The 21,738-nt window shown below is 37.6% G+C and overlaps 1 protein-coding gene across 1 annotated transcript in view; it reads left to right on the top strand.

Moving 5' to 3' along the window:
- OXSR1 (oxidative stress responsive kinase 1) overlaps positions 1–21,738 on the top strand; it is a gene marked incomplete at both ends in the record, with an annotated part of 100,545 nt that overhangs the window by 54,977 nt on the left and 23,830 nt on the right. The window contains 4 exons of the mRNA XM_079712296.1: positions 2,940–2,995; positions 12,826–12,935; positions 15,420–15,521; positions 19,921–20,054. Of these exons, the coding sequence (XP_079568422.1) occupies positions 2,940–2,995; positions 12,826–12,935; positions 15,420–15,521; positions 19,921–20,054 (402 nt within the window). The remainder of the gene's footprint in view (positions 1–2,939; positions 2,996–12,825; positions 12,936–15,419; positions 15,522–19,920; positions 20,055–21,738) is intronic.

The raw sequence follows: 21,738 nt of genomic DNA, 5'->3' as shown, positions 1-21,738 counted from the left end.
CCAAGGCAGGGGACACAGGTTTGAGCGCTGGTCCGGGAGGATCCCACATGCCACAGAGCAACTAAGCCTGTGCACCACAACTGCTGAGCCTGAGCTCTAGAGCCCGTGAGCCACAACTGCTTAGCCTGCGTGCCACACCTACTGAAGCCCGCGCACCTAGAGCCTGTGCTCTGCAACAAGAGAAGCCACCACAATGAGAAGCCCGCGCACCGCTACAAAGAGTAGCACCCGCTCGCCGCAACTAGAGAAAGCCCACTCACAGCAACAAAGACCCAAGGCATAAATAAATAAATAAACAAACAAAAATAAATAAATATAATAAAGCTTTTAAAAAAAGAAAAAATCTCCTTCCTTCACTGAACCTCTAGTACCCTGGTCTAAAGGGAACCACTTCTTGCCATTTTCTTGTGATTCCTTTGAGAGAGATATTTATGGCAATATAAACATACTGTATATATCTCTCTCCCTCCTGCTTAAAAAAAAAAAAAAGACAAATGACAACATGATGTATGTAGTATTGTTTTTTCACTTAATATACTTGGAGGGGCTTCCCTGGTGGTGCAGTGGTTGAGAGTCTGCCTGCCGATGCAGGGGACACGGGTTCGTGCCCCGGTCCGGGAAGATCCCACATGCCGCGGAGCGGCTGGGCCCGTGAGCCACGGCCGCTGAGCCTGCACGTCCGGAGCCTGTGCTCCGCAACAGGAGAGGCCACAACAATGAGAGGCCCGCGTACCGCAAAAAAAAAAAAAAAAAAAAAAAAAAAATATATATATATATATATATATATATATATATATATATATATTTGGAGATTGTTCCATATTAACATATATATTTGTTAGTATTCGTAGTATTTCATTATATAGATATAGTTTAACTGCTCTCCTATTTAGATGGATAGGAGGTGGGAGGTGGGATGGCAGGAGGGAACAATTTCATTTTTATTTTTGTATTTAGTTGGATTGATTGATTTACCACTCCACCTCTCTTCAGAAACAGTCAATTTTTATTTTAGTGTTTAGTTGGATGGATGGATTGATTTAATTATTCACTTATCTCCATAAGAAGATTTAAGGCAGGTTGTCTTCTATTTAGTTATTTAAATCTATTTGATGAGTATCTGGGAGATGCCCCCTATGCACTAATTATAATACTAAGTAAGTGCAGATGATACAGAAATGTACTAAGATATGACTCATGGTGAAATGAGAAAGATTATATTTTTATGATCTGTACTAACATGACAGCCTGCTGCAGAAACACAGAGGAGGAAGTGACTAAACTATACATTGTTTTTTCCATTAAGTTTTAGATATCATTCCAGATGAGCTCAGAAAAAGGAGTTGAAGGTTCATGGTTGCCTTAGTTGAATGGTCTTGTCACCAAGGGAAGGAAATATCCTCAGTTCTCTCCTGTTCATGGTGTAGACTTTAGGTTTGTAGGGCAAAGTGAGCCAACCTCCATTCTAAGTCAGCCTCTGGGAAAGGTCCTATAAATTGCTTGGATTTATAAGCAGAAAAAAATACTCAGTAACATGATTTCCAAATGATTCAGTATATATTCAGGAAAGGTATTGTATACTTTTGGTATGGTGACATTGCTACACACAGTTGTGAAGCTGTTGTTCATTGTTTACCAAGGAATGGTTATAGCTAAGGATAGGGGAAAGAAGACAGGGACAAGGAAGAGATGAAGTGTCCTTTCACTGGTTCTTTTTCCTGACAAACAGGGTCTTCTTCCATGAGCTAGCCTCGCTTTTCTTTCTTGTCTAGCTTCAAGGCCTGGCTCTCTTTTATTTAATTATATTTATTTTTAATTATGAAACAAATAGGTGAGTCCATTCCCACAAGACTCTGATCCCACTCCTCTCCACTAAAGGAAATAAATTCATTGCTCTCTGTGTATGGAAGGGGGTGTGTGTGTTTGTGTGTGTGTAACATTAATGGCGGCATACAAAATGCACTGTCCTATTTGATTTGTTCACTTAGCAGTATGTATTATGTATTAGAGGGCATGACATGTTGATTGACCTTAATCCATTTCATGGATGTAACAGAATTAATTTAATCTTTTTGCTGTTATTGGCTTTCTAGTTTGCTACCATTTTTGGTTTGTTATTGCAAACAATTCTGTAGACAACCCCTTTGTACATTCTGTGAACATTGTGAGAGTTTCTCTAGGTTATCAAAGAAGTGGATTACTCATAGGAATTAGGGATTGTAAATTTTGCTAGATATTACTGACACATTATTGCATGAGAAAAACAAGTTGTAGATTTGAAGGGATAGTACAATATCATTTATGTTGGAAGAAAAGCCCAGATATGTCACAGGAACATATTCTGTTAACTAGACTGATAATGGTTGAAAACTTTGGAGAGAATACTAGACTTGAGAACAGTGGTCAAAAGGAACTTTGGCCTTTTCAGTGATGTTTAGGTTTTTATAGCAGGAATGTGTTTATGTATTACTTGAGTTGTTATATATAGTTACTAATAAGAATATAGAGATGTTTGAATAATTTCCATCATGTATTTATGCTACAGGCATAGACTAGTCCCTGTTTTCAACCACATACCATTTAAAAATTTTGATCATATATTAGGGTGTAGAAAAAAATCATTGTATTTTAAAAAGTAGATAAGGTGATAGTAAGTGAGGGTCACATTCTTTGGCCACTGTTATCTCAATTGAGTATTTAATAACCTCAGATTTTCCAAATTTAATAGTAAAAAGCTATATGTTATTGTTTACAATGTTTGGATTCTAGTACAAGTGACTACAATTTTTAAAATTCTACTATTGGCCTTAATACCCTTTAATGCAAAATAGAACATTTAAACATTGACAGTGTTGTGGTGAATATAGTGAACTGCTTAAATTATGTGACTCCAAAGAATAGGTGTTTTTTAATAAGTGATTTTTTTTTTTTTCTTAAAGAGATGTGAAAGCTGGCAATATTCTTCTTGGAGAAGATGGCTCAGTACAGATTGCAGGTAATGATTAGTATTTCTTTTTATTTTGGTTTAATGGTTGATAGAACCACATTACTTATCTGTTATGTTTTCTTAGTCAGTTTTCTCTTCTATCCCCTGGACCCTCTCTGGTCAAACATACTATGTTGACACATCCCTACTGACTCTCAAGATATCTTCCACTACTCATCCTTCATTTTCAGTCTTAGGCATTTTCTGACCATTATTCATTACCTTACAATTATCTACTCCTTATCCCCATTAAAGTCATCATCTGTGGGTTTTCATAGCATTCTTTACTTTCTTTTAAAGGAGAAGTAGTCAAGAAACCTCACTGCATTTAAGAATAAATATGCTACAGAGAGGTGATACAGAACTGCTTCTGTCCTGGGAGAAATGGGGTATTTGCCAGTTAGGAAGAGGCATCTGAGAGGTGGAAGTGTACTTTTGGCAGATTCAGAGCTAAAGAGATAAGAATTGGAGTCCAAAGCCTGCCAGTGTTGCTATCCTGGTGAAATGCCCCCTCCACCAGGGTGAAACTCCAGAAGAGCTGAACTGCAGGATTGTAGATCAAGCAGATCATCTGAGAAAAAACCTCAGCTTGGTCCCACACTGCTGGAACAGTCAGGTGTTTGGCAGGAGGAAAATAACCACCCAAACCTTGAATTATTTATTCAGCTTTAGAAGATAATTTAGGCACACATCTTCATGTCCTCAGGTAAGGGAATATTTTAACCAAGCCACATCATGTTCTAATGTAAAGAAAAAGATTGATAAATTTGGCTCCTGTAAAATTAGCAACTACTGTTCATCAAAAGAAGAACAGTTTGTCACCAAAACCACAGAGAAGATATTTGCAGCATGAATAACTTGACAAGGGGCTCAAATTTAGAACATACAAAGAACTCATTAAGGAAAAATCAGATAATCTCAAATGACATCAAAACATAAATATAATAAAAGGTGGTCAACCTCACTAGTTAGCAATTAAATGCAAAGTAAAATAATATTGGGATACCACATTATACTGACTGACCTAGCAAACACATCTGACAGTACTAGTTATCAGTGTGGATGTAAAGCAAGGGGGAATCTCACCCTCTGATGGTGGGAATATAAACAGTACCAACACTTTATTAAGTTGAAGATATGCATACCCAGAGACCTTAGCTTCTAGGTGTATGACATAGAGAAACTCATACTTCAGTGTGCCATAGTGCTCATAAGCATTGAAAGTTTGAAACAGTCCCAGGTCTTTTGCTAGTAGACTGGATAAGTAAATTGTAGTTAATTTATACTTTGGAATACTATATCGTGATGAAAATGAATAGAACTACAACCGTATACAAAAGCATTAAATAAATTATAAAAATATAGAGTGAATGAAGCTAGTCAGAATATATAGCTTGTGATTCCATTTATATAAGTTCAAAACCAGGCACAATTATACTGTATTGTTTAGAGAAGCAAAATCAAGTGGTAAGAAACTAAAGAAGAGAGAATTCTGGGAAGATGGCAGAGTAGGAAGCACCAAGAATCTTCTCCCCACCTAAACAACAATTGAATTGGCAGAATTTGTCTAATGTTGGAACTCTGCATTCCACTGATTGCTTGAAAATTCTAGGGCAAGACTTGGAAGGTAAATTACAGTTAATTTCAGTTAATTTCGAGCTGCTCATTCCTCACCTATCAGCCACCTGGCAGACAGCTATGCACATGTTTTTGGAGCAGCTTGCAGGAACCATGGTGGCAGAAAAGATCCTGTCCTCCAAATATCCAGCATATGCTCTGATTACTGATTGCTTCTGATCACAGAGGTGCAAAGAGACAGGCAGCCATTGTTGTTGCAGCTCCTCCCTTCCAAGTGATTTCCAAGGGACTTTAACAGGCCATAGCCTTTTTTCCTTCCCTTCTCTTCTCTTCTTGCCCTTTTTGGAGCCAGACTTTAAAGACTAGGACATCAAAAAACAACTACAGGGGAAAAAAAACAAAACAAAACTATAGAGACTTTCCTGGCAGTCCAGTGGTTAGGACTCTGTGCTTTCACTGCTGAGGGCCTGGGTTTGATTCCCTGGTCAGGGAACTAAGATTCCACAAGCCACGTGGCATGTCCAAAAAAAAAAAAAAAACAAAAAACTACATTTGCAGGGAAAATTGGAAAGTGAATGTTCATTCCCAGGAAAAGGTGCAGAAAAGATCTGAGAAGATCTTAACTTTACATTTCAGGCTGATGCTTAGCACAGATACAGCATACCACAACCCCCGAAAAACAAAAACAATAACAAAAAACAGCAAACCCCAGGAAAGGAGGAGAATCTGATTTCCAGCATTACCACCTTATTAGATTCAAATGTCCAGTCTTCAACATCAACAAAAAAGTTACAGAGCACTCAGTGAAAGAGGAAAGTATGGCCTATTCAAAGGAAATAAATAAATGAACAGAAAGTATCACTGGAAAAGGCCTGATGGCAGATCTACTAGACAAAGACTTTAAAACAACCGTCTTAAAATGTTCAGAGAATTAAAGGAAGGTACGAAAAAACTCAAAACAACGATGTGTGAATAAAATCTAAGTAAGGAGAGAAAACCTCAAAAGAAACCAAAAAGAAATTCTGGAGCTACAATAACTTGTATTGTGAAATGAAAAACTCACTAGAAGGATTTAAATGCAGATTTGAGCTGGCAGAAGAAATAATTGGTGAACTTGAAGATAGAAAAATGGAAATTATCAAGTCTGAGGAACAGAAAGGAAAATGATTGAAGAAAAGTGAATAGAGCCTGAGGGACCTGTTTGGATACCATTAAGCAAACCAGCATACACACTGTGGGAGGCCTAGAAGGAGAAGAAAGGGGCAGAGAGAATATTTGAAGAAATAATGGCTGGAAACATCTCAAATTTGATGAAAGACATGAATATAGACATCTAAGAAGCTCAATGATCTCCAACTAAGGTGAACTCTGAGAGACTCACAGACTCACATTATAATCAAACTTATAAAAGGCAAAGACGAAGAATTTTGAAAACAGCAAGAGAAAAGTGACTCATCACATACAAGGGGTCCTAAATAAGGTTGTCAGCAGATTTCTTATCAGAAACTTTGGAGGCCAGAAGGCAGAGAGACAATATAGTCAAAGTGCTGAAAGAAAAAAGTGTCAAACAAGAATCATATATCCAGTAAAACTGTTTTTCAAAAATGAGGGAGAAATTAAGACATTTCCAGATAAACAAAAGCTGAGGGAATAGACCTGCCCTGCAAGAAATGCTCAAGGGAGTCTTGCAAGGTAAAATGAGAGGACCCTAGACAGTAACTGCAAGCAGTATGAAGAAATAAAGATCTCAGTAAAGGTAAATACATGGGGATGTATAAAAGCTAGTATTATTGTAACAATGGTTTGTAACTGCACTTTTTGTTTTTTACATAATTTAAGAGACTGATACATTACCAAAAACAGTTATTGGTCTAAAACTTGGTATTACAGTAACATTGGTTTGTAACTCCAAGTCTTCTTTTCTACGTAATTTAAGAGACTAATGCATTTAAAAGAATGATTAGTTCATGTTTTTGAGCACACAGTTTATTAAGATGTAATTTTGTGATGACAACGACCACCAAAAGAGGTGAAAATAGCGCTGTAAAGAAGAAGAGTTTTTGTATGTTAGTGAAGTTAAGCTGATGTAAATTCAAATTAGATTGTTAAAACTTTACCATGGTAAATGTAATCCCTATGGTAACCATAAAGAGAATAGCTATAGAATATAAACAAAACAAAATAAGGAAAAAAATTAAGCATTTTACAATAAAAAATTAAGCACAAAATAAGTAATATAGGAAATGAGGGACCAAAAAGCTATAAGTCATATGAAAAAATAACACAATGACAGAAGTAAGTCCCTCCTTATCAATAATTGCTTTAAATGTAAATGAATTAACTGTCCAAGTAAAGACAGAGATTGACAGGTTGGATAAAAACATGATCCAATTATATGTTATCTATAAGCAAGTCACTTTAGATCCAAAGACACAAATAGATTGAAAGTGAAAGGATGGAAAAATATATTCTATGCAAATAGTAACTAACTAACAGAGAGCAGAGGTGGCTACTCTAATATCAGACAAAATAGACTTTAAATCAAAAAAGGTTACCCGGATATGGGGGGGGGTGAATTGGAAGATTGGGATTGACATATATACACTAGTATGTGTAAAATAGATAACTAATGAGAACCTACTGTATAGCACAGGGAACTCTACTTGGTGCTCTGTGGTGACCTAAATGGGAAGGAAATCTAAAAAAGAGGGGATATGTGTATATGTATGGCTGATTCAGTTTGCTGTATAGCAGAAACTGACACAGCAGTGTAAAGCAACTATCCTCCAATTAAAAAAAAAAAAAGGTTACAAGAGACCTTTAAGAAGTACATTACATTTTTTTTTAACTTTTTATTTTATATTGGAGTATAGCCAGTTAACAACATTGTGATAGTTTCAGGTACACAGCAAAGTGACTCAGCCATACATATACATGTATCCAGTCTCCCCTAAGTTCCCCTTCCATCCAGGCTGCCGCATAACATTGAGCAGAGTTCCCTGTGCTATACAGTAGGTCCTTGTTGGTTATCCATTTTATTTGTTTGTGTTTTTTTTTTTTGCGGTACTTGGGCCTCTCACTGCTGTGGCCTCTCCTGCCGCAGAGCACAGGCTCTGGACGCGCAGGCCCAGCGGCCATGGCTCACGGGCCCAGCCGCTCCACGGCCTGTGGGATCTTCCCAGACTGGGGCAAGAACCCGTGTCCCCTGCATCGGCAGGCGGACTCCCAACCACTGTGCCACCAGGGAAGCCCCTGGTTATCCATTTTAAATATAGCAGTGTGTACATGTCCATCCCAAACTCCCTAACTATCCCTTTCCCCCCGGTAACCATAAGTTCATTCTCTAAGCCTGTGAGTCTGTTTCTGTTTTGTAAGTAAGTTCATTTGTGTCATTTCTTTTTAGATTCCGCATATAAGGGATATCATACAATATTTCTCTTTTTCTGTCTGACTTAAGGAAGTATATTACATATTAATAAAAGGTTAAATACAACAAGTAGATACAACACTTATAAATATCCATGCACCTATTAACATAACAGCAAAATATATGAAGCAAAAAATGACAGAAGTGAAGGGTACTGTAGATACCTCTACAATACTGAAGGAAACAGTAGAGAGCTCTATAATAATAGTTGGGGACTTCAGTACTCCACTCTTAATAATGGGTAGAACAGACAGAAGATAAGGAAATAGAGGACTTAAACAATACATTGACCTTCTAGATCTAACAGACATATACGGAACACTCTACCCAATAGGAACAGCATACACATTCTTCTCAAGTGCCCAAGGGACATTTTCCAGGATAGACCATATGTTAGGCCACAGATTAAGTGATATCATCTGACCACAATGGGGTAAAGCTAGAAACCAACAACAGAGGATGGGGAAATTCACAAATTTATGGAAACTAAACACACATTTTCACAACCAGTGGATGAAGGAAGACATCACAAGGGAAACTAGAAAATACTTAGAGATGGATGAAAACAAAATCACAGCCATACCAAAACTCAGGGGACACAGTGAAAGCATCGCTAAGGGGCAGATTTATAGCTTTAGATGCTTTCTTTAACAAGAAAGATAGCACATCAACAACCTAACTTTACAGCTTAAGGAACTAGAAAAAGAAGAAACTGAACCCAAAGCTAGCAGAAGGAAGGAAATAATAAAATTTAGAGTTGAGAAAAGAAAACAGAGAATAGAAAAGCAATGGAGGGAATCAGTGAAACCAGAAGATCACCAAAATTGACAAACCTTTAGGTAGACTAAGAAAAAAAGAAAGAAGACTCAAATGACTAAAATCAGAAACAGGGACTTCCCTGGTGGTCCAGTGGTTAAGAATCTGCCTTCCAGTGCAGGGGACGTGGGTTCGATCCCTGGTCAGGGAACTGGGATCCCACATGCCATGGGGCAACTGGGCCCATGCGCTGCAACTACTGAGCATGTGGGCCACAACTAGAGAGGCTGCATGCTACAACTACTGAGCCCTCGCGCCACAGCGAGGAGCCCGCGTGCCCTGGCAGAGGATCCCACATGCCACAACGAAGATTCCAGCGAAGATCCCACATGCTGCAGCTGAAACCCAATGCAGCCAAAAATAAAATAAATATTTTTTAAAAATAAAAAATAAAATCAGAAACAAAAATGGGGACATAACTACCAATTCCACCCAAATAAAAAGGATTATAAGATGGTATTATGAACAATTGTACTCCAACAAATTGGATAACCTAGATGGACAAATTCCTTGAAACACAAAACCTAACAAGATGAAATCATGAAGAAGTAGAAAATCTGAAATGACCTATAACTAGCACAGAGATTGAATCAGTAATCAAAAATTTTCTGACAGAGAAAAGCCCTGGACTCGATGGTTTCACTGGTGAATTCTATCAAACATTTAAAGAAGAACTAGGGGCTTCCCTGGTGGTTCAGTGCTAAAGAATCCGCCTAACAATTCAGGGAATGCGGGTCCGATCCCTGGTCAGGGGACTAAGATCCCACATGCCTCAGGGCAGCTGAGCCAGCATGCCACAACTACTGGGCTCACATGCCTCAACAAGACCAAAAGTCAGACAAAGACACTAACAAGAAAAGAATACTACAGAGTAGTATCCATTATGAACTTGATGTAGATATTTTCAGCAAAATAACTAGCAAATCAAATTCAGTAGCATATTAAATGGATCATATACCATGGCCAAGTAGGATTTCTTTGGAATGCAAGGATGATTCAACATATGAAAATCATTGTTATACATGATGTTAACAGAAGAAAGAGGAAAAAAAACTCACCCGATCATCTCAGTGCAGGACAAGCATTTGAGAAAATGTAGCACCCTTTCATGATAGAAACATGCAACAAAGTAGGAACAGAAGGAAACTTCCTCAACATACTAAAAGCCATATATGAAAAACCTACAATGAACATCATACTCAGTGATGAAAGGTTTTCCTCTGAGTTCAGGAACACAGGAAGGATGTCTGCTTTTGCCACTTCTATTCAACACAGTACTGGAAGTTCTAGATTGAACAATTAGGCAAGAAAAAAAAAAAGACATTCAAACTAGAAAGAAAGAAGTAAACTTACGTTTGTTTGCAGATTGTATGATCTTATATATAGAAAAACCTAAACATTACATAAAAAACTACTTGAGAGACTTCCCTGGTGGTCTAGTGATTAAGAATCCTCTTTCCAGTGCAGGGGACATGGGTTTGATCCCTAGTCGGGGAACTAAAATCCCACATGCCATGGGGCCACTAAGCCTGCACGCCACAACTACAGAGCCCACGTGCTCTGGAGCCTGCATGCCATAACTAGAGAGCCCACGTGCCACAACTACTGAGCCCGCACGCCACAACTAGAGAGAAGCCCACGCGCCACAACGAAGATCCCACATGCCGCAACGAAAGATCCCACGTGCCGCAACTAAGACCCAACACAGCCAAAAGATTAAATAAATAAATAAATATTTTTAAACAAAACTATTTGAACTAATAAATGAATTTTGTAAAGTAGGATGCAAAGTCAACAGACATAAATCAGTCGCGGACTTCCCTGGTGGTCCAGTGGGTGAGACTGCACGTTCCTAATGCCGGGGGCCTGGGTTCAATCCCTGGTCAGGGAACTGGATCCCGCACGCATGCTGCAACTAAGAGTTCTCATGCTGCAACTAAGAAGTCCACATGCCACAGCTGAGTCTGCATACTGCAACTTAGAAGCCGTCATGCCACAATTAAAGATCCTGCATGCCTCAATGAAGATCCCACATGCTGCAACTAAGACCCGGCGCAGCCAAAATAAATAAATAAATATTTAAAAATACATAAAAATAAAATGGTAATCTTTAACAAAAATCAGTTGCATTTTCTACACTAACAATGAACAATTTGAAAAAGAAATTACAAAACAATTCCATTTATAAGTAGCATCAAAAAGAATAAAATACTTAGCAGTTAACTTAATCAAAGAGGTAGAATACTTGTACAATGAAAACTATAAAACATTGCTGAAAGAAATTAAAGAGGATGTAAATAAATGGAACCACATCCCCCCTGTTCCTGGATTGGAAGACTTACTATTGTTAAAAAGTCAATACTCCCCAAAGTAATTTATAGATTCAGTGCAATCCCTATCAAAACCCCAATGACATTTTTTTTGGAATCTCAAGGAACCTCAAATAGCCAAAACAGTCTTCAAAAAAAATGAACAAAGCAGGAGGACTCACACTTCCTGTTTTCAAAGCTTACTACAAAACAACAGTAATATAAACAGTATGTTATTGGCATAAAGATAGGTATAGAGACCAGTGGAATAGAATAGAAAGCTCAGAAATAAACCCTTGTACATATGGTCAAATGATTTTTGACAAGGGTGTCAAGGCTATTCCATGGGGAAAGGACAGTCTTTTCAACAAATGGTGCTGGGAAAACGGAATATCCCAATGCAAAAGAATGAAATTGGACCCTTAGCTGACACCATATTCAAAAATTAACTCAAAATGGATCAAAATGGACCTAAATATAAGACCTAAAACAATAAAACTCTTAGAAGAAAACATAGGGCAAAAGTTTCATGACATTGAATTCAGCAGTGATTTCTTAGATATGACACCAAAGGCACAGGCAACAAAAGAATAAAAATAGACAAGTTGGATTTCATGAAAATTAAAAAATTTTGTGCATTAAAAGACACTATCCACAGAGTAAGAAGGCAACCCACAGAATGGGAGAAAAAATTTGCAAGTCATGTATCTGGTAAGAGATTTATAATATCCAGAATATAGAGAGAACTCCTAAAACTTAACAACAAAAAATCAATTTTAAAATTTAATAGACATTTCTCCAAAGAAGATATTCCAATGTCCAGAAAGCACATGAAAAGATGCTCAGTATCACTAATCATCAGGGAAGAATGCAAGTCAAAACTAAAAGGAGATACTAACCCATTAGGATGGCTGTTATCAAAAAATAGAAAATAACAAGGATGTGGAGAAATCTGAATCCTTGTTCACTATTGGTAGGAACGTAAAATGGTACAGCTGTTGTGGGAAAGAGTATGGCAATTCCTTAAATCAATTAAAAATAAAAATACTGTATGATCCAGCAATTCCACTTCCGAATGGAATTATACACCAAAGAACTGAAAGCAGGGACTGAAACAGGTATTTGTGTACCTATTTTCATAGCGTTATTTACAATGGCTAAAACTTGGAAGCAACTAAAGTGTCCATCAGTGGATGAATGAATACACAAAATGTAGTATATACATACAATGAAATATTATTCAACCTCTAAAGGAAGGAAATTCTGACATACGCTACAACATGGATGAACCTTGAAGATCTTACGCTAAGTGAAATAAGTCAATTATAAAAAGATATACTCTATAATTCCACTTACATGAAATACTTAAGAGCAGTCAAAATCATAGAGACAGAAAGTAGAATAGTGGTTGCCAGGGGCTGGGGAGAAGAGGCAACTGGAGTTAGTGTTTAATGGGTATAGTATTTCAGTTTGGGAAGATGAAAAGAATGGATCGGAGCAAGGAGGAAAATCTGAGGAGATGATGATTGTGGAGGTGGAGAGGAATGGAGTGAGGAATCTGTTAAGCTATGTCTTAATTTAGTCAAGAAGTTTAGCAGAAAGAAGAGAAAAGGTCATGCTGTGTATATAGGACCATAACTATATTACTTTCCTATCTATTTATGTTAGTTACTGTACTTTTAATGCCTTGCTGTTGTATTCTATTTTAGACTTTGGAGTTAGTGCTTTTTTAGCAACTGGTGGTGACATTACCCGAAATAAAGTTAGAAAAACCTTTGTTGGAACCCCTTGCTGGATGGCGCCTGAAGTTATGGAACAGGTACTGTGTCTTTTGTCTTTTTAAAATGATTTGGGGTTTTGTTACAAAATTGAAAAAATTGAGTAGTGTTTGCTTTTGTTTGTTCTACTAGGTTAGCTTTGGGAAATACGACTCTGTTCCTTGTTAAAGACTGGTCCGTGCTTAAAAAAAAAAAAACCAAAACTCTAGAATCTTAACAAAGGACATATGAATCTCAAGATTTATACAAAAGGCAACCTAAGGAATAATATAATCAAGATTGATTTAATGCTAATATCGTTAGTACAAATTAAATGACCTGACTTTTTTTACATGTAGTTTCATTGCTATGGCTCTTGAAGGACTAGTTTTCTCCAAGTCCCTCTTTCCCAGTTGTTTCAAACAAACTGCAGTCTGATGTCGCTCATCCCATCACCTAATGGAAACTGCTAATTCTCCAATCCAGTGCTCATTTTTTGCTCCTTGTTTTGCTCCCTTTGTGGCATTTGAACCTGTTGACCCTTTCCCCCTTTACTCACATCCTTAGCTTCCTCATTCTTCACCTACTTGTCGGGCCATTTCTCTGGCTTCTCTTCCGGCTTTCCTTCTACTGCTAAATGACACTGCTTCCCAGCACCTTGTTTCTGACTTTTCTATTCTCTGACGACACATACTATTTTCATCTCCACTTCCCACCTGTTAATTATTTGTAAATTATATCCAGTCGAGTCTTGTTTTTTAAGCCTCTGAATAGATATTTCCAATTCCCTATAGATGTTTTACATAAATGTCTTATGTCAAACTCAGTATGTAGAACTGAATCTACTTTTTACTCTGATACAATAAAATACAATACAGTACAGGCCTATATTGACCCTGTTGGTGAGGGAAGGCTTCCCATGCTAGGGTTATGGGGATGGCTGAAAGCACAGCACCTGACACTGGGCCTAATGAGATTGACAGCAGTTTATTATTTGTATGTACACATATCTGGAGGCAGAGGACACTGCATGTCCCATGGGGTTGCACTTAGGAAGGGAGTGAACAAACAGTTGCTGTAGGAGACAGGCTTTGTAGTATCAAGAGAGTGATATGCCCTTTGGTTTCCTTGTGAAGGTGTGATTGGCTTGTTTGAACAATTCTGAGGGCTTGCAGGGAAACCTGCTACTCAGGAATAAACAGGAACTGTACCTGATCCATTTGATATGCAGGGTTGTTGGGCCTAGGGGACCTTCTCCTTGGGAGGAGTCTGGGGAAGGGAACTTTTGCTTAGGTCAGTAGAGGTCCTCCTGTTTACCCAATGTTGAAGCAGCACGTATATGGAGCTTTAATTTTAGGTCTCAAACCACACACTCCCCAAACCTGTTTCTCCTCCTATATTGCTTAGGATAGAAAATTAAAATATTTAATTATATAATATGCTGGTGACAGTATAAAGGAGAGAAATTTGGCAACATATTCACACTAACAACTTTAAAAATATTCTCACCCTTGGTAACTTCTTCATTCTAAAAATTAAGGTGATAAAACAATACCATAACACAGAGGAATTAATGGGGAGGGTGTGGGACATATATGTAATGGAGTGTTACGCAGCCATAAAAAGGAACAAAATTGGGTCATTTGTAGAGATGCGGATGGACCTGGAGACTGTCATACAGAGTGGGGTGTGTCAGAAAAAGAAAAACATTAATGCATATATGTGGAATCTAGAAAAATGGTGTAGATGATCTTATTTGCAAAGCAGAGATGGAGACACAGATGTGGAGAACAGGCATGTGGGCACCAAGAGGGAAGGGGGGATGGGATGAACTGGAAGATTGGGATTGACATATATACACTATTGCTACTGTGTATAAAATAGATAACAAGAACCTACTGTGTAGCACAAGGAACTCAGTGCTCTCTGGTGACCTAAGTGGGAAGGAAATCCAAAAAAGAGGGGATATATGTATACGTGTGGCTGATTCACTTTGCTATACAGTAAAAACTAGCACAGCATTGTGAAGCAACTATACGCCAATAAAAATTAATTTAAAAAAAGAAGAAAACAATACCATAACATAGGAAATTTGGAAAACTATGCCTAAGACTGCCTAACATTTTTTTTTGTTCTAGTTCTTTCTCGTTTTTTTCTTTAATAGGCTATATATCTGTTTGTAATAGTATCAAAACTTATGAAAAATTTTGTAATCGTTTTTCTTCATAAGTGCTTTATCATATCACATCATAAAGTGGTTTTCCATATTTTCATAAAGAATTCATTAATATTGCTTTTAGTTGAGTGTATAATATTTTTTTAAGTGAATATACCATACTTAACTATTTCCCCATTGTTGGTAAACATTCATTCAGTTTTCTTTCTTCTTCTTTTTTCCTCTTACCAAGTATATTTGGCTTTTGCCAACTTTAGATTATATTTTATTGGTTTAAAGTTTATGGTTCTTGATACATATTAGAAGCTATCTTTTAAAAGTGCTTTTAGGGTGGTAAAAATAATCTTGTACGTCTCTCTATTCTGTACAGGTCCGGGGTTATGATTTCAAAGCTGACATCTGGAGTTTTGGGATCACAGCAATTGAACTGGCCACAGGGGCAGCTCCTTATCATAAGTATCCGCCAATGAAGGTGAAGCTCATATTCAAGATACTACCCCAGCTCATGCCTCAATTCTCTTTCAGAGCCTTACTTCATTTGACATTCTTTTTTTCTTGTTGTTGTTCTCCTTCACTTTATTTATTTATTTAACATCTTTATTGGAGTATAATTGCTTTACAATGGTGTGTTAGTTTCTGCTTTATAACAAAGTGAATCAGCTATGCATATACATATATCCCCATATCTTCTCCCTCTTGCATCTCCCTCCCACCCTCCCTATCCCACCCCTCTAGGTGGTCACAAAGCACTGAGCTGATCTCCCTGTGCTATGTGGCTGCTTCCCACTAGCTATCTATTTTACATTTGGTAGTGTATGTATGTCCATGCCACTCTCTCACTTCATCCCAGCTTACCCTTCCCCCAACCCCGTGTCCTCAAGTCCATTCTCTATGTCTGAGTCTTTATTCCTGTCCTGCCCTTGGGTTCTTCAGAACCTTTTTTTTTTTTTTTTAAGATTCCATATATATGTGTTAGCATATGGTATTTGTTTTTCCCTTTCTGACTTACTTCACTCTGTATGACAGACTCTGGGTCCATCCACCTCACTACCAATAACTCAATTTTGTTTCTTTTTATGACTGAGTAATATTCCATTGTATATATGTGCCTCATTTTCTTTATCCATTCATCTGTCAATGGACAGAAGCAACCATGGACAGGTTGCTTCCATGTCCTGGCTATTGTAAATAGAGCTGCAATGAACATTGTGGTGCATGACTCTTTTTGAATTTTGTTTTGCTCAGGGTATATGCCCAGTAGTGGGATTGCTGGGTCATATGGTAGTTGTATTTTTAGTTTTTTAATGAACCTCCATACCGTTCTCCATAGTGGCTGTATCAATTTACATTCCCACCAGCAGTACAAGAGGGTTCCCTTTTCTTTTTTCTTTTTTTTTTTAATTTTTATTTATTTATTTATTTGTTTGTTTTTGCCACGTTGGGTCTTCGTTTCTGTGTGAGGGCTTTCTCTAGTTGCGGCGAGTGGGGACCACTCTTCATTGCAGTGCGCGGGCCTCTCACTGTCGCAGCCTCTGCTTTTGCAGAGCACAGGCTCCAGACGCGCAGGCTCAGCAGTTGTGGCTTACGGGCCCAGTCGCTGCGCGGCATGTGGGATCCTCCCAGACCAAGGCTCGAACCCATGTCCCCTGCATTGGCAGGCAGACTCTCAACCACTGCGCCACCAGGGAAGCCCCAAGAGGGTTCCCTTTTCTCCACACCCTCTCCAGCATTTACTGTTTGTAGATTTTTTGACGATGGCCATTCTGACTGGTGTGAGGTGATACCTCATTGTAGTTTTGATTTGCTTTTCTCTAATGCTTAGTGATGTTGAGCATCCTTTCATGTGTTTGTTGGCAATCTGTATATCTTCTTTGGAGAAAAGTCTGTTTAGGTCTTCTGCCCATTTTTGGATTGGGTTGTTTGTTTTTTTGATATTGAGCTGCATGAGCTGCTTGTAAATTTTGGAGATTAATCCTTTGTCAGTTGCTTCATTTGCAAATATTTTCTCCCATTCTGAGGGTTGTCTTTTGGTCTTGTTTATGGTTTCCTTTGCTGTGCAAAAGCTTTGAAGTTTCATTAGGTCCCATTTGTTTGTTTTTGTTTTTATTTCCATTTCTCTAGGAGGTGGGTCAAAAAGGATCTTGCTGTGATGTATGTCATAGAGTGTTCTGCCTATGTTTTCCTCTAAGAGTTTTATAGTGTCTGGCCTTATATTTAGGTTTTTAATCCATTTTGAGTTTATTTTTGTGTATGGTGTTAGGGAGTGTTCTAATTTCATTCTTTTACATGTAGCTGTCCATTTTTCCCAGCACCACTTATTGAAGAGGATGTCTTTTCTCCATTGTATATTCTTGCCTCCTTTGTCAAAAATAAGGTGACCACATGTGTGTGGGTTTATCTCTGGGCTTTCTATCTTGTTCCATTGATCTATATTTCTGTTTTTGTGCCAGTACCATACTATCTTGATTACTGTAGCTTTGTAGTATAGTCTGAAGTCCAGGAGCCTGATTCGCTTGACATTCTTATCCATAGAATTCTGCCCTGCATTCCTTCTAACTCCTGTAGCAGTTAAAATCTCTATTAGATATTTGGTATTTAGCATTGGGTGACTTTACATTGTAGTTGAGCTTTTTATATGATGACTCACCGTCTCCTGACTGTGTAACTAGTTTGATATTAGGATCTGTTGTGTCTTATTTTAGGGTGTGTTCCCCACAGTCACTTGTGTAGAATAGCCTCAGTGGGGATGATGATCATTTCTACTTTACAAGGTTGTTGGAAGGGTTACATGTTAATAGTAATTATCGCTAACATTGATTGAGCACTTATCTGTGCCAGGCACTGTTTTTAAGTGCTTTTAAGTGTTTTAAGTGCTTTTTATATGTTAAATAAGATCCATGCAAAGTGTTCATGTGCCATACATATATATTATTCTCACTGTTATTGAATAAAAGTTTGCTTTGTAGTAGGACATTAAGCAGCTTTTATTAAAAGGCCTCTTATATCCTGAAGGAGTAGTTACCTGAAACGTAGTTGTTAATCCTAATGCCCCAACATTAGTAATAAGTGAGTGTTTTGTGTTTCAAGATGGTCCTGCCAGTACTGTTGGCAGCCATTTTTATCTGTGTGACCCCTTAGTTATAATATGCACATGAATTCTATTTGTTTGTAACTGTAGTTGTTGTTTATAGTTCTGCTTGATCACTTACGAAATGCCCTATGACTGTTTAAAATGGTGACTACCATTGTGAATTTTTGTCATAGTGATATTATTCATATATCTATGTTCTTGGTGCATTTTAGAACCTTTAAAATATTATTTTGTCCCCTTTGAGGCTCTAACAATGTAGAGAGGGACAAACCAGTAAGCGGATAGTATGAAAACCCTCTCTGTATCTGCATATTCAAAACATATGTATATTGACCTATATATTTGATGCGTGAAAGGTTAGTGATATTTTAAGGCCACGGTTTTTTCTTAAAGGTCAAGATGCCTAGGTGTAAGTGAATATTCACAAGGTTTTGAAAAGGATGGTTTTTTAGTAACTGTAAGGTGGGAGGCTATTTTTCAGCCCAAGAAATGGCTTATTTTTAAAAGGAGGTGGGGGAGGAAGATGAGGTTTACTTTATATCATTGCAGGCAGTGACTCCTGCAGTTGTAGCCAGACATACACATGTTAACCTATTTGCTCAAAGCGAGAAATACTGCCAATCTTAGTAGTTCCCTTTCAGTAAATATAAATTGAATCTGAGGGCTTGCCTGGTGGCACAGTGGTTACGAATCTGCCTGCCAATGCAGGGGACACGGGTTCGAGCCCCCATCTGGGAAGATCCCACATGCTGCGGAGCAACTAAGCCCGTGTGCCACAACTGATGAGCCTGTGCTCTAGAGCCTGCGCTCTAGAGCCCACGAGCCACAACCACTGAGCCTGCATGCCACAACTACTGAAGCCTGCACGCCTAGAGCCCGAGCTCCGCAACAAGAGAAGCCACGCAATGAGAAGCCTGTGCACCGCAACAGAAGAGTAGCCCCTGCTTGTCACAACTAGAGAAAGCCCTCGCACATCAATGAAGATCCAACACGGCCAAAAATAAATAAATAAATAAATTTATTAAAAAAAAAATTGAATCTGAATAGCAAGTAATAATTCTGATTATAGCCTTTTAATTTTGGTGTTGACTTTGTGCTTAGAAAAATGGCTTTTACTTTTATTAAAAAGTCAAACAGTATACAAAAACACAAATCATCTCAAATTCCACCATATAAATGTGACCTTTATTATTTACATCTCTGTGCATCAAGATAGTATGTTGCCATGTCAGTCAAAGAAGGAAGAGATTTCGGATGGACAGTTGCTGCAGGGAAGGTAGGAAGAATGCAAACTAAAAGAGGCTGTAGCTTTATTAACTGGGACATCATCAGTGATTTCTATGATTGGAGTTTCTGAGGAGTTCTGGGAAGAGAAGGTCAGGTTACAAGGGGTCAGGTTGGAACAAAGCCATGAATAGGTAAAGTCAGCAAGATCACACTCTTAATTTTGCTATGGTTTTAATTTTTTTTAAGATAGTTTGCTGGTATAAGAATGGGGACAGAGGACATGCAGAAAGGATTCCAACTAAAGGACATACAGTACAATGTTGATACAGTTGAGCCCTTGTAGGCACATTGCCTGGGAAGCCAGCTATCTATAAGATACTGTTTATGTGGAAAACACCTAAATAACTCTAGTTTCCAAACAACTGGTCTAGATGTGAACTTTTAGAAAATGAAATCTGCTCGTATGTTTAGAGGTTGTCTATATTGAAAAAACTTGGCCGCAATATTTAATTTACTGAGTCGTCAGAAGTTTATATTGTATTAATTCTTACAGGTTTTAATGCTGACACTGCAGAATGATCCTCCTTCTTTGGAAACTGGTGTTCAAGATAAAGAAATGCTGAAAAAGTATGGAAAATCATTTAGAAAAATGATTTCATTGTGCCTTCAAAAGGATCCAGAAAAAAGGTAAAATATGAGATAAAGCTTACTCTTCTCTTCATCTAATATATTAACCATTGGGGAAGGCTAAGAATCACATACATACATGCCATACATACATACATGCACAGGGAATTAAAAGGAACTAAATACAAACATTAGGGAAAAAATGCACAGACCATTATACTAGATTGGAAATGAGTGAATTACTTTCTCCCTTCTTTTTAGTATACAGAATACCCTAAATAGTTAAGGTATTTCCTGGTTAATTTCTTATAATTTTAAATTTCTATGTTACTGAAATGCCAAGTTAGTGGGAGGGCTTATTTTCAATTTGCATTTAAGAGTTGTAAGTAAAGCAGTATTTTAATGCTCTTTACAATTTTAATAATGAGAAATATACATAGCAAATATTATATTTAATGTCAAATAGCCATACTTATTTCCTTACTAGAAAGATATTTTAGTTAAGTGGATCAAAAAGTCAAAGAGCTTATTGTTAACATTAGAAAGATTGGGTGGCATGTAAGTAAAGAAACATGATCATCTAATGTGTGTATCTTTATGAATTAAACAGAAGCATAGAATGTTGAAGATCATTGAATACAATCTTTTATCTTTGAGGTCAACCAAAACTCCTGATTTCTGACCTTGGGCCTTGTTCCCACTCTATCTTATTTTTCTGTTTCACATAGTATATACATAGTCCACTCAGTTTCTTAGCACTAAGAGGTCTTTAATTTTGATTTTTCTAAAGCTCAACAAAAGTAGAAGATTTGAACTGACATCCTTGATCATGTCTTTAGTATATTTAATGGGCTTCAAAATTTACTGTTGGAAATATTGGAAAGGGTAAAAAAAAAACAGGCAGTAAAATTCAAACCTTTGTTTTTAGAACTTTTTTTCTCTTTCTGAATAAATTGGTATAAAACATAGGTAATGCTTTTGCTTCTGCCAAGTTAGTTGACTAAAATAACAGAATTCTCTTGTTACAAACACCCAGAAATGCTGGCTAAATCTATCAAACTTAAAAAACCAAATACAGAGATGAACTTGCAATAAAGGGATGTCTTCAGATGCCAGAATTAATAAGGAAGCCACATATCCAAGAACTATCATAAACTAATTCTGTGGCTCCCCTCAGTAGGACACTGTTCATTCCAATAACCTACTGGTTTGGATTTTTAACTTCCAAGTGGGGACTGGAAATGAGATATTGGGCCTACCCAATGGGGATTTTGAACTGAGATCTCTGCTTAAAGCTAGGACATTCAGAAGTCTGCATCCTGAGTAAAAGGAGAGACCGAAAAACAAAAAAAAAATCTGTCCATCATCACAGAGACACAACAGAAATCTTTCCTGAATAATCCAGCCCTCTGACCCGAACATTCTGCAAGTTTACAGTCTGAATTTATACCCATATTATCCAGGAATCCACAGGATTAGAAAGTAAAACAGTTATTACTAAGCCAGTTTTATTTCTGGCAGAAGCAATTGGAAACTGCACTGTTAGAATACTTCCAAAACCCAGGTCCATGAGATTCTTTTTCTTTTTTTTTTTTTTTTTTTAATTTTATTTATTTTTGGCTGTGTTGGGTCTTTGTTGCTGTGTGCAGGCTTTCTCTAGTTGCGGCGAGCGGGGGCTACTCTTTGTTGCGATACATGGGCTTCTCATTGCGGTGGCTTCTCTTGTTGCAGAGCACAGGCTCTA

This window comes from Hyperoodon ampullatus (assembly GCF_949752795.1).
Source record: "Hyperoodon ampullatus genome assembly, chromosome: 10".
NCBI lineage: Eukaryota > Metazoa > Chordata > Mammalia > Artiodactyla > Ziphiidae > Hyperoodon > Hyperoodon ampullatus.
The sequence above is the reverse complement of the archived record's forward strand: the minus strand, read 5'-3'. Positions and strand labels throughout refer to the sequence as shown.